Raw genomic sequence first — 14,561 nt, 5'->3', positions numbered from 1 at the left:
TTCGTCTTTGATTTTACTAGAATAAAGTAAATAATTTTGTAGAGGCTAAAAAGCACGATAATACATTATTTGAATTTTTAATTTCTTTATAAAAACTACAAATCCGGAGACGTGTTACTTTATTTCGTTCTTCATTTCGCATTAATTAGGATCTCGGGGTCAGTGTTATTTATAATTTTTAACGGTCCGTCCGAGAAAACCGTTGAGATCTAATAAATCTTAAGCTCTATTGTGGTTCTAACGGACATGCTTGCATAATAATTTGCATAACCCTTAAATGCAGTGCTATGGTCAAAACGGACATTGTCCACTAGACTCGCAGATGCACTTGCATCCGACCTGTTTGGCTAGTGTGGGAATTCACAACGCATTGTTATGCACGAACAGTGTACTTTTAATTTAGCATTATGCAGATTAATTTTCTCGGGTCGTTTAGGCCGCGGGGTGAGAAAGGGTTGTATTTTTTTGCATCTCAATGCGACGTTTAGGTATGTCGCATATTAATAAGTGCATAATCATGCAGTTGTATAATAAATTTTTATTCTTAGCTTGCTGGTCAGTTTGTTAAAGAGGTTAATTATTATGCACGTTTTTTTAATTAAAATGGAAAGTGGTTTATAATCTTTAAAAATAAATATATGGTATAGTAAACAAATGTGATTTCAAAAGGATACTTCTTAAAAATATTCTTATTTCAATGAAGCGACAATAATTAGATCGTTTAAAACATGAATAGAATGTTCAATGAGTTTAAAAAATAGCTAAGGCAAGAGTAAACGAGATTACTTTCTCATGGTATCGAAATTTGACGGGTAACCGTCGTATTACAATAATGTAATCATGGGCAACTAGGAGGTCAAAGAAAGTATTCATACGTTTCCTTCATAGTCTATGAATGGTGTTGACCATTTGACCGGTAGCGCTGTCCACACCCTTTTGTCCCATTGTTAACCCTTCAATGCGCTATGGGAACCGGGAAGCGCCGTGGGTCAGTTTGACCATTAAAGAAAGGAATAGTGTTACTCTATAATCAGTAAAATACGTTTTGGACATTGAATAGCGCTGTTCTTGTTTATAATCCTTCTGTTGGGCGCAGTTGGCGACTTTTGATACAGTTTACTGAATGCAATGTTTGGATATCATTCGATATGAAAGCACGATTTGATTTTGCATATATTATTTCGAATTAAGATTGGTTTTTTTCCTCATACATATTATACCGTTCTGTTATTTCAGGTAACGTTCAATTAATATTTATTTCCCTTTATGTAACATGACATTGGTTGTTATTCATATTTTTGTTGACGAAATTACATATGTTTGCACACGTGTAATGCTCACCTTTAGTTCGAATATTCAGAGGGCAATTGAATTAAATAACAAAATACTTAGTCATCCGCAGCGAATGAAACAATGTCACCATAACTCATGGCACACAATAATCTATACCGATGCGATATACATGTCCTTCGATTCCTAAAATCCTTGAGCTAACCCTACACTGCGCGAGCAGAATGTCGGCTGTCCAGTCGACTCAAACACACGATTGACCAACGGCCAGGAACGCGGAATCGGCCCATTGTGTCAACCCTTTCATCTCTCGTATCAAAATAATAATAAATTAAGTATAAATAATGATCGTCGTAGCCCCTTCTTTTAAATCAGGTCTACCGGTCGAAGAGGAATGCGGTCCTATTAGGAAAATATTACAATACAGGACAAAACAACCCTTCCTTAATCGGACCATCTTTATAAAGTGACCGCTGTCCATTCGTATTGTACGAGCGCGGCGTTAGACCATAATCCGTGCGAATGGAGACTTAGAATTATATTTTTTGCATATGAATAATTATTATGTGGCATACATAAGCCGTTACATAAATGCCTTTGTATGATCTCAGTTGTGAATTAAAAATTATGCAACCCATATCCTTCTTAGCACGTATCACTCAAATATAATTCTTCATTGTTTGCATAATTACGAATGTCGTGTAAATTCAGATTTTTTACTAAATAAATAGAATATATTTTACGATGGCATCAGCAAACATAGAAACGTCAGCTTCGGTAGTTAGTTTAAAGCGTAGTTCATATCACGGTGGCTTTAATTTATTTTCTATACATTGAAAGGGTATTAAATCATTCGTAACATATAATTTATAACATATTGAGTTGAAACAATATCATGTTTTAATTTTAGTTTCCATGTCATTCTAATTGGGTTCTTGTGTTTTATGTCATTAAACTAAGTGTGTAATTTATTTTTTTAATGTATTTTTTGAAATTATATAAATAATTATAGTAAATTAAAAATATTTGTCTCAAAACGTTACACATGTTAGACTGCTTCTCTTATCACCGAGCCAATCAATCGCTCCTAATTGGTCCTATTGCCATTTATTTTATTTTACATGGTAGGTAATTCTTAGGTTCTCGCATTATATTAGATTCACAGAGATCATACAAAATCCCATACATTGCGTCTATAAATAACTTGTTGTAAATATTATATGTATTAGTAACATAACGATATTTTATTCATTTTGTGAAATGTTTTGTACGAAAAGCTACTTATATCAGATTTAACAATCAAACACGAGACGTAAAATAAGATCTCGCTGAGAGGCGGATGATGTGTTAAATAATTAAATCATACATTACAAAAGGTATACAAGAGCCGACAATGGGTTGCGCTTGCTCACCCACGCGTGACATTCTAATTTCCAAGTGTCAGTCGCTCCGGAAACCAGGCGCTGATTCAAAAGAAGAGCGAGATGAAGCTACATTGAAAAGAGATGATCAACAGATTATCGTCTATTGTCAGCGACGTGACAATCGAGCAAGGTGCATAACCCATTTTTCTACAAAAACTAGCATTTTCGAAATGTGCGCTCGCAATATGCGCAAGCTGCTTGCATTATTTGGTTAGGACGTTGTTTTGATACACGGGCCTGACGGGCCGGTGCCGAATTGTAAGGGTTGCCTTTGTAGTGCCGACGGTTTTGGGTTAAATGCGTGCGTTTTTGCACAATGTGGGTTCTGTGTACATAGCGATTATGTTGCTAGCGAATTACCCGCGTAACCCAGATTTGAACAACTTTTAACTCAATTTATTCGTAGTGTGTAAGATCGACATGCGATAAACATTCGTGTTACGTATGAGACTAGTTTTGACATGGCTAGAGTATGTACCTAGTTCGATTGCTGACAGCGCTTACCGGCTCTTTGCGAGCTTTGGCTCTGACCTCATGCGTTCGATAGGCTTTGTAGAATATTAATAATAACAACTTCATTATGTAGATAAGGTTTTATGTAAGTTTCTACATATACATATATAAAAAGTTTTTGCTACATTATGATTGAAAATTGATATGGATATTAGATACATCAATATGTTTGATTGGATCATACAATTTAAATTGTTTTGTATATTAAAAAGACCTGAACTGTTACGTACGCAATATTATAATTTATAACAATGTCCAGTGAATGTAATGAAATGATTCAAAGGGTGATGATGTAGCGTAAAACCCTAATATACTAAATAGGTATTTAGTAGGTAATTGTAAACTACGTAACACGATCTATTTATAGAGTTTAGTAAATAGTGGGTATTTTTGGATTAATACGCAATACATCAAGCTGTCACATCTTGGACAATGTAAATAATTAACCCTTCTGTGATTATACAATACTTTCACCCACACTTGTGTTGGGGTGAAAAGCGATTATGAAATTGCACATTTTGGGCCGAATGGACCATTGTGTGGACATCTGTGACTGCAGCGCGCAAGGGTTAGATATGTCAAATAATACCCTTCTAAATAAATACATTGAATAAACATTCTGAATTGCGTTTAATAATATTTCCAATCGCTTATATAATATCGAAGAAAAGCAATTTGTACCTAATACATCGAAGGAAAAGCCCGCAGTAACCAATTAATTTAGAAGGTAATTTCAGGCGTTATAACAGTTTTTCTTCACATAAATCTTTGCTATTAGAAAATTGTTTTTTCCAGACATCGAACAATGTATCGTAGGTAAGACGAAACTATTTTAATAAAGATGAACAGCTAAAGTTATATAATATCGCAGGGTTCGCGGCAGACGACGCGTAGACGTTATACACTGTCACGCAGGGCTGTGTGCGTGGGGGGTGGAGGGACAGGGAGGGGGGGGGGTGGTGTCTAGGGAGGCGGTCGTGACATTGGGTAGATCAGCTGAGGGTATCGATTGCCGCGAACTTCCTATTCGTTCTTTATGAATTTTTCATGCCCTGGCGGCTTGTTGTGACGCGCCGAGCTAATGTTCCAGATTTGGGTCACGTGCGTAGATCGGGCTAAGCATTTACGGGTATTTATAGGTTTGTAGGTTGTGCTGGTAATTATGGCTGCGGTTTTTCAGACGCGTGGCGGTTAGGCTGGATTGGGTTAGTATTTTGTGGAAAGAATTAATGCTTCTTTGTTAGATAGGGTAATGGATTTAAGACGTCTTAATTCCAGTCGATATCCATTATGTTACGACCCATTATTGTATGTATTTGTCACAGGAAGAGAAAGTTATTAAGACACGTCATCATTCAATTTAATGATAAGCATTACCAATATTTTTTCAATCGAAAGCCCATTAAACAAATAACATGAAAACAGTCGATCGTATATTTCTAGTGGAAAGTTAATAATAAATACTAAATAGACAATGCGAGATCAGAATTGTCTGAGAGAGGAAATTACAAGGTTTATCTGATGTATAGACAGTATATAGCTTCTATATAAAGGTATGTACTGAGGTAATTTCCTTTCTAGAGGGATCGAAATTGTTATGAGAATATAACTTGACTGTATATTGTTTTGGGTGCAAGGAATCGAAGGAAGTTAAAGGACATTTGGAGCAGGAATATAACGCTTTCAGTTTTGTCATTGAACATTTAAAGGAACAAATTTTCCTTATTAATTTTGTAATTTCTTTGTAAGACTGCGCAATATTCGGTAACTTGGAGTGAAGGTTTCGGCTCAATTTTATGTATTTTAAGATTTATGACTTATATTTAGAGTTTGATATCATTATAATAACTTATTTGAAGGTATAAAATAAGGGACTAGCCTTGTATCTAATGCGTATTGAACGTTTACATTTATTTAGGTGTTTTTTCATTTTAAGGATGTTTGTTTAAGTGTATTAGTGTCGTAATGATAGGAATGCCCTGTTTTACGCAATTGGAAAAAGATGATCAAACATTTTCTCCAATATTTAATTGATTTCGGAAATGATTTGTACATAGACTATGCCAGTATAGAGACATATTAATGCTTTTATTAGCTTCACCTGTATGTTCTTATGTTTGTGTGTAAGCGACTCCTTTAGACTCGATTTGGACCAACTTAAAGGGATAGATTTAATTGAAACTTTGTGTAGTTATCAAGAATCGGTACCTACTAGGGATGTAACGATACATGATTTTGCCGATACGATACCGATACCGATATTTGTAGTAATGTATCGGCGATACCGATACCGATACCGATATCGATGGCTTGGTAGAAAAATAAATAGTGAATTATGCATAAAAAGTTACCAACATTTAACAGAGACGACTGTTAATCGTATTCTTTTAAATAAAAATGCCAAATCAAAAAACAACAAAACCATTTATTTTAGTATTATTATTTTACGAAGTCAGTTAAACTTTAAGTAATACACATACAATCAGTACCTAATAAAAGTTTACTATTCTGCCGTCCTTTAACTAGAAAGGAAGTGAGTTTCGAGTAAATGGCAAAAAACACGGAAATCGTTATTTCTTAAAAATTATGACACTTACAATAATTATTGTGAGATACATCGATCGACATTTAATTATATTATACATTATACAGACATATAATTATGAAATACATCTTAATATTTTATCCTATTCCCACATATAAATATTAGTTTTTACCCAGAAACTGTTATAATTTATTTTTAAATTCACTTTTTCTCGTTTAGTTCAGCATATAATCTGAAAATTTTAACTATTTACTGGAAAAGACGGCCGTTCACATACATACCATAGCGACTTTTTAGCTAAGTAATTTAGTATTTTTATTTTCATTTTGTGATTTTTTTTTATTAAGTAATAAAATGCTTACCTAAAACGTCGTTAAGCTACTATAACTACTTTTAAGCTTATATGACTTTCGTTTTAATTGAAATTTCAAGAACTTTATAATCAGCGTTTAAGGGCTTTTGGATGCTTTTGTACTATGATTCTATATAGTTGTACTAAATTTTAATCTTACTAATGTTAAAAATTTGCTGCTGTCTGAGGCTTTGCTCTCGGGAATTACATCCTCTAGGTCAACCAATGGAAAGGAAAAGGATCAAAAGCTTTTAGGTTTAAGTATTAAGGATTTAAACACTATCTAAATTAATGGTTTTAGCGTCTTATTGTGAGTAACAAGTATTTTAAACTCTTTTACTAAATGACTCTTTTAAGTTTTCGATAAAATTAACCATTTTTTTCTTGTCATGTTCACGTTTATTTCATTAAGGGGTTAAGATTGAGATAAATCTTCTCGCTTTTCTTTTTTGGAACCGTATATTCATTTGGAATTGCAATTTTAACGTTATTTTATAAATATTCTTCTGCGAAGCCATCATACGAGTCACGGATATGTGAGTACATATAGAACCACAAACAATGTAAACATAAATCGTTTCCTGAAAAAAAAATTAAGACTTGTGCACAAGGTTTTTGAAAAAATACACCCTGGTTTCAATAGGGCTTCAAGCTCTTACATGTGGGATGCTCTTAATAAATAATGTAGAACCGCTTATCAAATGATTAGAAGACTCTTTCATCCACATTCAGAAAATATAATATACATACCAGAATATGTGGAAAATAGCAGGAGGTAGAAAACTTTTTATTTGCTACAATGTAAAAAATACAAATCTTAATAATCTAATACATATAAAGATAAGAAAAAATAGCAATAGTTGCAAAATGGACTCCCCGTCAGCGGGTCAAAGGTAGTGTACTCCTAACAATTTTTGTATCACCATCTCTAGTACATTGCTTGACAGTCGATTACTAATTCCACCCAAGGGGTAAATTACATAATTAATAAATAGTTTTAAAAATTAAATAGTACAGACTGTCTTTCTTCTCTTTCTTGGTTACAGAGACAAATCAGAGTCTAAACAGAGAAGTACGATTGAAAGTTCGCACTGTCGTAACCATTACCTACCAAATTTTCGTAACTTTGACTTGTTATATTTTCCGTAATTTAGCTGCTAGATTGTTTAAAACTTAGTAAACCTGATCAGAAACAATACGTCTTGTAAAAGAAAATCAAAAACAATCAGTACTCTGCTTGGGAGCGACATTATTTCATCATCACTCTCATCCTCAAAACTGATGCATCACCAGAATCGGATAACTGCCTTTTAGATAAAAAATGAGGGTTAGCTGCTTTGTAGCTAAGCAAAAAAGTGTTATTAGAATTTTTCCTAAATAAAATTACTTAACTAAAAAAGCGTTAAGGGCGAGTAACTGCAAATAAGGTAAGGATTTCCATTGGAATCGTTATATGAAAGCATATCATAAAGCAGTTATAGTCCTTTTGCGTCCCTATAGTCAAGTATAATCTGATAACGTACTTTTAGTCAAGTAAAAAGCTAAAAAATAATTATTAAATCTGGCGATTAAGGTACTCGAGATGAAACGGGAGATCGGTCCGTCTCTCTCTCGTTATACCTGCGATCGCGCTCGTGAGGTTTTGGTGTGACACAAGTTTATGAACATGTCACCCGACTAAAACGATTTTAAAAACGTTATCACGTTAAAAAATAAAAAAATTCAAAATTATTTATTTCTTTCCTTTACATAAACAAATTTGTGATTGGAACACTCCTAGTAAGCAAATAAAATGCTTGTGTCAGGAGCTTCCGCTCTTCCTTAACACTATTACAGAAACAGAAATAAAACAATATGAATGAATACAATGCAAAAACATAAAAGAAAAGAAAGAATTTAATAAAAAAATATCGGTATCGGTTGATTTATTATCGGCGATACCGATATATCGGCTTGCCGATATATCGGCCGATATATCGGTATCTGTATCGGTATCGTTACATCCCTAGTACCTACTATGCAATAATTTTATGAGTGTTTTTTAATATTTTAAGATTATTTTTAACCATATTCTATAATGAAAGGTAGTGAAGGTACTAACCAGTATTTGGCGCAGTGTAAAGGTGATGCCTGGTGGTTGAGGCAGGCGCGAGGAGCCCGTGGAGGAGCGCCCTTCCCAGTGACCCTCTCGCTCCCAGAGGCAGACCTGTTGGTTCCCCATCCACTGTAAGAGAAATAGGATCATTATTATGACATTCTGACTAAAAATATAAATGGAAAAATGTTCTGGATATGTTTTGTGCATACATTAAAGAGATTTGGCAGTGTTATTATGATTAAAACAAGCGTTTTTCTGGTTTCAAAGAAGTCATGGGCCTGAAGCAAGTTCAATAAGGTTAAAATAAAATAATATGATGAAATAATTTGTAACTCTTCAATTTATTGACAGTGTCCTTGCTTACCCATACTTCAATCTACTTGAGTTATGTTTTTTATTTATCAGTAGAAATCCATCAATAGATTCCTTGATAAATAACCTAGGTATACTAAAAATTGGCTGTGGAAAAGTAAATTGACGAGTTTCATATCAAATAAAGTACATACGTGTTCTTGTTATAAATGGTAAGGAGCTGAATAACAAAATAAACTTTTAAAATAATGGTTTTAAACGAAGACTAAAAGGTGGTGTTAAATGGTGACAATATCTATCATAATATTATTAAAGTCATATAGCATATAGGCAACTCTGTTAGCACTTTATTGTAATCTATAAACAATGAAGTAGTAAGGAATAAGTGTTTGATATCCGCATAGAGACATGTCTACTGAGATACAACTTTTGTCCGATAAGAAACAGTGACTCGTTTCGCAATAGATATGGATTTGCCAATATATTCGCAATTATTTTCAATTAAATTACTAGATAAGATATTACATTGAAACGTATTAGGTAAATAGTGGCTGAATTATTGCATAATTGCTGTGATAAAGCCATTTTGTCCTTGCTTAATTATTTAATATTGACGTGATATTTTGAACATGCTTTCCAAACGATTAGAAACATTTTTAAGTTTAAATGTTTCACACATTTGTCAATCTTATCTATAGAAATTAAATGGAAAATTTCTTAAATTTTCCAAAAGGAAAATTAACATATAAAAAACCAAATATTGTAACAACGTGAATATTAACGTTTTAACTAATGTAGAGTCTATTGTGTTGTTTTGTTTCATTTGAATGTTATGACTTTTTGGCCTACCGCATTTAGTAGCGCTTGTTATTTAAGAATTATATAATTAAAATTTCTGTTATTTTATAACTTTATTTCTGAAAAAATATGAACTATACTTAAATAACGGAGAGTCTAGGTTTCTGCGATCTGTGGTCTAGACAGTGTGATCTAAATATTCATTAGATAAAGATTAAACAGGAGATGAAATATTATATAATAAATCTATTCATAAAATCGTATGTCTATTGACTATAAGCCTATAATTAAGTCTCCTAGTTGGTTTTATCTTTTTATAAAGTGCACGTATAAGTACTTAATCTAATATCATGTATAAAATTTTAGAGACATTTAAGAGGAAATGAAGCTAAGAGATTTCATAATGTTTGACGTAATTAATGTATAAAAGCAAACTTGTAAAATAGGGGGGCAGACAGACATTTACTTTCCCGTCTACAAGGAAAACCGGGACCCGACAGTACATAATGTACAAATTCGCAAAGGTTATACCAAGGACGTATTACAATTCGGAGATTAGATCGATAATATATAATGTATCGCCAGAAGCAGACGTTTCCGTGCGCCGACCTTGACGGGGGGACCACCCACCTGTGGCTGGGCTTCTGCGCATGTGCAGACTATCCCTTTCTATGGTCGAAGCGTCTAGACAGAAAGGGAACGTGCATATTGCACGCCACGGCGGTAGTGCCGTGTGGACGGGCCTTTATGGTTTCGTCGGGAGTTGCCATTAGGAAAAAGAATTTTATGGCGGTTTAAATTGACAGTTAGATAAATGGTATTGTCGATTTTGAAAAATATATTTAATTTATTTAGGAGTAATTGCCGTGGGAATAAAATGATAGAGTATATTTGAGTCCATTTTGATTGATCAATTATCATAAGAGGAAATGCTTTGAGAATATATAGATGTTTAATTAGTACCATCAACAAAAACTATGTTTTTGTGTAACAAGTAATAGGAAAATCCGTAATTTTAAATGCCTATACGAATATTTAATATCATCAATTTTTTATCGGTTTTGAACAATGGACGAATCATTGTTTGATGAGTAGGTAACGATCAAATAACATACCTATTTGTAATAAATTTTTATATAATTTCCTCTCTTTTTTACTTACTGAGAAAATACTTTATATTTTATTCGCTATAGCTCTGGATTTATTTTTGTTACTTATAATCAATTATTATTTAATTTAATAACATCAATCAATATTTATGTAAAATTTGAGTCCATTAAAATACATATAATTATTTATTATAATATGTATCTTGCTAGACGCTGTATAACATTTACGCAAAATGGATATAAATTTCTAGATACATTAAGTTTTTTGCACTCTATCATGTCGATCAAGCGATTAAAATTCAAAACCTTATTAATATGTTACGATAGAAACTATAACGTATACTATTATCATCGTGGAAAGGAATAACATTATAATAATTATTTTAAATTATGCACCATCCAGTATACTAAGTCGGTAACTTATGAAAAGCACGTTTGGTAACATAATGCTCTATAAGGAAAATTGCTTGCTTGAAAAATTATCTATTATTTGTACAAGATTCTTTGTTATACGACGTTTATATTTATATGTATGTATAGCTTGTGTAAGAATGGTTACTATAGAGAATATCTAAATATAACTTTTTAGGCTCGTGCAAGAATTTCTTAGGAATTATCAATTATTAATACCTTTAGCAAGGCAAAAAAATTTTTTAGCATTAGTTTAGACATTTTGGCTTCATACAAAAAACACTAAGTATTTATAGTAGTCTATATGACTGTTCGGATAACATGTTCTAAGCAACAAATCTACCCATAGGTGCCATTTTGGTAGATCATTTCTACTCGAAGAAAATACATAATAAAAATTCAAAGGCGGTTTTAAGAAAATGGCAATAATCGTGCAATGACCTACGATTGCATCGTCTTCAGCTCTGAATTATTCAACCCTCCCTCCCCCTCCCTTCCGGCACTCCTATCAGATTACTTACGATTATAGTATAGTAATAGTAGTATAGTAGTCTTCAAGTGTTGCTAGTGTGTTTTAAAAGTAACACTTTTTTATATGATTTATTAATTTTTGGTTCAATCGTGATCAAACAATAATAATTATTTTTGTAATTATTATTATATTGTATTAGAGATAGAAGTCGCGTCATTATTTCAAATTTGATTATTTACATAAAAATATATTATCTATGACAATTGATATTCCGAGATATTTATAATCTGTTTCCAATACTAAAGTTATATCATACGTCTCATCGGATACGGAACGCTTATTATCATTTTTATAAGCATTTTGCTTTGCTAAATCTGAAATATAATATTATATTGAAGTAATATTAAACATGAGAAAGATCGTATAAGAAGATGTTTGTTGCTCTTTCTCACATACACAAATAAAGTATATGTCATATTATATTGATATGTAAAGTTACTCTACATCTACAGTAATCTATACTAATATTATAAATGCGAAAGTAACTCTGTCTGTCTGTCTGTTACTCAATCACGCCTTAACTACTGAACCAATTTGCATGAAATTTGGTATAGAGATATTTTGATACCCGAGAAAGGACATAGGCTACCTTTTATTAAGAAATATGTACCACGGGCGAAGCCGGGGCGGACCACTAGTAAATTATATGTAGGAACTTTTTTAACTTAACTTTAACTTATAGTATTTAAAGTTTGAATATAATTTCGTATGTAATACTGACGTGAAAAACTTATCAAGGTTTACAAAACCGCGGTCATCAAACGTGAAATAGAGTTCAGTAACAAATCTAAATTCGCATTAACTCCCAACCTGGATAAAGCCAGGCAAATCAACGTTTCATTATAAACGAGTAAACTAACGCTAATTGAGTATATAAATCGCCAGAAACTAGTTTCGGGACCAGACGAAACCTAAGCTTATTTAACTCAGACTTTAATATCAAATTTTGTGCAACGTCATGCATACTGGTTGGAACCGGTTAAATCCGCCCCGCACCGCCCAAAACCGCTATTACTTTCAAGCTAAATATTGCATAAGTCCCCCCCTCGGGTGAATGCACGGGGGTGGATAGTTACTATTATTTTAGATATTGTTGGTTTAAGAGTGCAACGTACGCTTTACTGTGAGTTGGCGGAGCTCTCTTTGTGGCGCGTCTGTATTTTTTTATGGAAATTGTTAATCTTTGTTCCTTTTGCAGACGGGAGCGGGTTTTTGACGTCTTGTCTTTATAGTGGCAAATTGACGTGCTCAAACCGTATCGGATATTGCAACGCGTGATGCGTTTGGTTTCTAAATTCTTACGCGTGTATCGGTCACGCGGACAAACTGATGAACTGTAGAGCAATCCTAATATTGATTTATAAAAGACTAGCTTTCCACCCGCGGCTTCGACCGCGCAGTCAAAGAAAAACCCGCATAGTTCCCGTTCCCGTGGGATTTCCGGGATAAAACCTATCCTATGTCCCGGGGTAAAAAGTAGCCTATGTCCTTTCTCGGGTATCAAAATATCTCTATACCAAATTTCATGCAAATTGGTTCAGTAGATAAGGCGTGATTGAGTTACAGACAGACAGACAGAGTTACTTTCGCATTTATAATATTAGTATGGATATAAAGGTTGTCAACACCCGGTTATTGGGTTGAGGCGATTATAAGTACATCCGCTTCCTTAAATAAAAATGGATTAAATTGTTTAAAAACGAGAACTGTCGTCGTTATGAGAATGTATTTTTAAAACAATGAAGTGTAAAATATGTCGGATTTAGTCTGTCTGCAGCCAAACAAGAGCGTTTATCAGTTGTGACTAATCGTTTGCCGTATTTTGTGTCTGTGTACAAAATATTAGCCATGATTTGCTTGTTTTAGTGTGCTTGCAAGAACCAGCAGATAAATTAACTGTTTTTGAGTAAATCAACCTATTTTAACTATATTTCACACATGATTTGTTTTAATAGTACCTATGTTACGGTAAGGTAAGGTGCACAGATAGAATATAACTTGAATTTCTCTACAGATACATAATATATTTTATAATCGTTATTTAAAACATTACAAATTGACAAAATGATCACGAGAAAAGGTTCGCTGTTCAAAGAAAAATAACATTAAATATAAACACTTCGGCATAAAAAAAAATTATATTATATAACTTTTACGTATAAGATCCCATAATCACATAAATAATAAGATAATGTTTATTTATACTCTATTCATAACCCAAAGACGTACTTGGTGCGGGTTTTCCTTAAGCTTTTGTGTTTTGTGGTTTCAACTCTATTATATTATTTAATTACGTACCTACTTTTTATCTGTGACCCTAAAATAATTCAAGATGATTTATACTGAAACCTCTTTCGTATCATGAATAAAATTATCGTATTTATGTAATTAAAAAAAGGTTTCGTAGTACCTTTTCTTCATATAGGTAAACTTGCTTTTATATAAGTTTTATCGATTTAACAATATGTAAGTGAGGTTTTTTTTAAGAATAAATAGATTTTTGTGTTTATATTTCTGACTGAAAAGACAATGATAGTGTTAGTTTTAGTACGGCTCATTATTGAACCATATTTTCGACGTAAATCATGACGCAAATCGGATTATTTCTTTGGTTTACTTCCTCATTTATATACAAATAGCTACTCGATTTTAATTGATATTAAGATATACGTTTTATTTGTACATAGTAGCCTTAAAATATACATTTTTATATTTCGTCGTCGTCGTCGTCGTTTCGTTTTTATACTTATTCAAATATAAATTTGTATTGAATCCGTGCACGTGTATTGAGCTAGTTTTAATTTTAGATACTCGTTTTGAAGTTTGTTTGATGATAAAAAGTAGGCAATTATATATCAGAGATCTAAGTAAAATTCATCACAACCGGTTTATCTGTTTTGACGTGATGTGAAGTTCGGATTGATAAAATTACTTATATTCTATATCTGTATAGTCAAATTTATATTTGACGAGTGAATATAACATATAAAATCTTGTATACTTTTGAATGTTCGTCAGAATCATTAAAGGAATTAGCGTGCAAAGGAAATCGTACTCGGTAGTCCAACACAAGCTAAATTCGTCTTTATTACCGCAAGATAAGATTGATTTGCAATAATCCGTTTCGGGAAATCTTGCGAGATTCTTGACGTCAGTCGAACATCCGGGAAGTCTTAG

At 32.8% G+C, this 14,561-nt stretch overlaps 1 protein-coding gene across 7 annotated transcripts in view; it reads right to left on the bottom strand.

Annotated features, from left to right (window-relative positions):
- Positions 1-14,561, bottom strand: part of Eip74EF (Ecdysone-induced protein E74) — a 169,739-nt gene that overhangs the window by 21,333 nt on the left and 133,845 nt on the right. For all 7 annotated transcript variants that reach the window (XM_090118896.1, XM_090118889.1, XM_090118918.1 and 4 more), the window contains one exon: positions 8,226-8,348. In XM_090118896.1, the coding sequence (XP_089975022.1) occupies positions 8,226-8,348 (123 nt within the window). The remainder of the gene's footprint in view (positions 1-8,225; positions 8,349-14,561) is intronic.

The sequence above is a fragment of the Colias eurytheme genome, chromosome 3 (assembly GCF_061535395.1).
Source record: "Colias eurytheme isolate Ceu_HAF_F1 chromosome 3, ilColEury1 Martin Lab GWU primary, whole genome shotgun sequence".
NCBI classification, from domain to species: Eukaryota; Metazoa; Arthropoda; class Insecta; order Lepidoptera; family Pieridae; genus Colias; species Colias eurytheme.
Note: the sequence above shows the minus strand (reverse complement) of the source record. Positions and strands in the feature narration are given on the sequence as shown.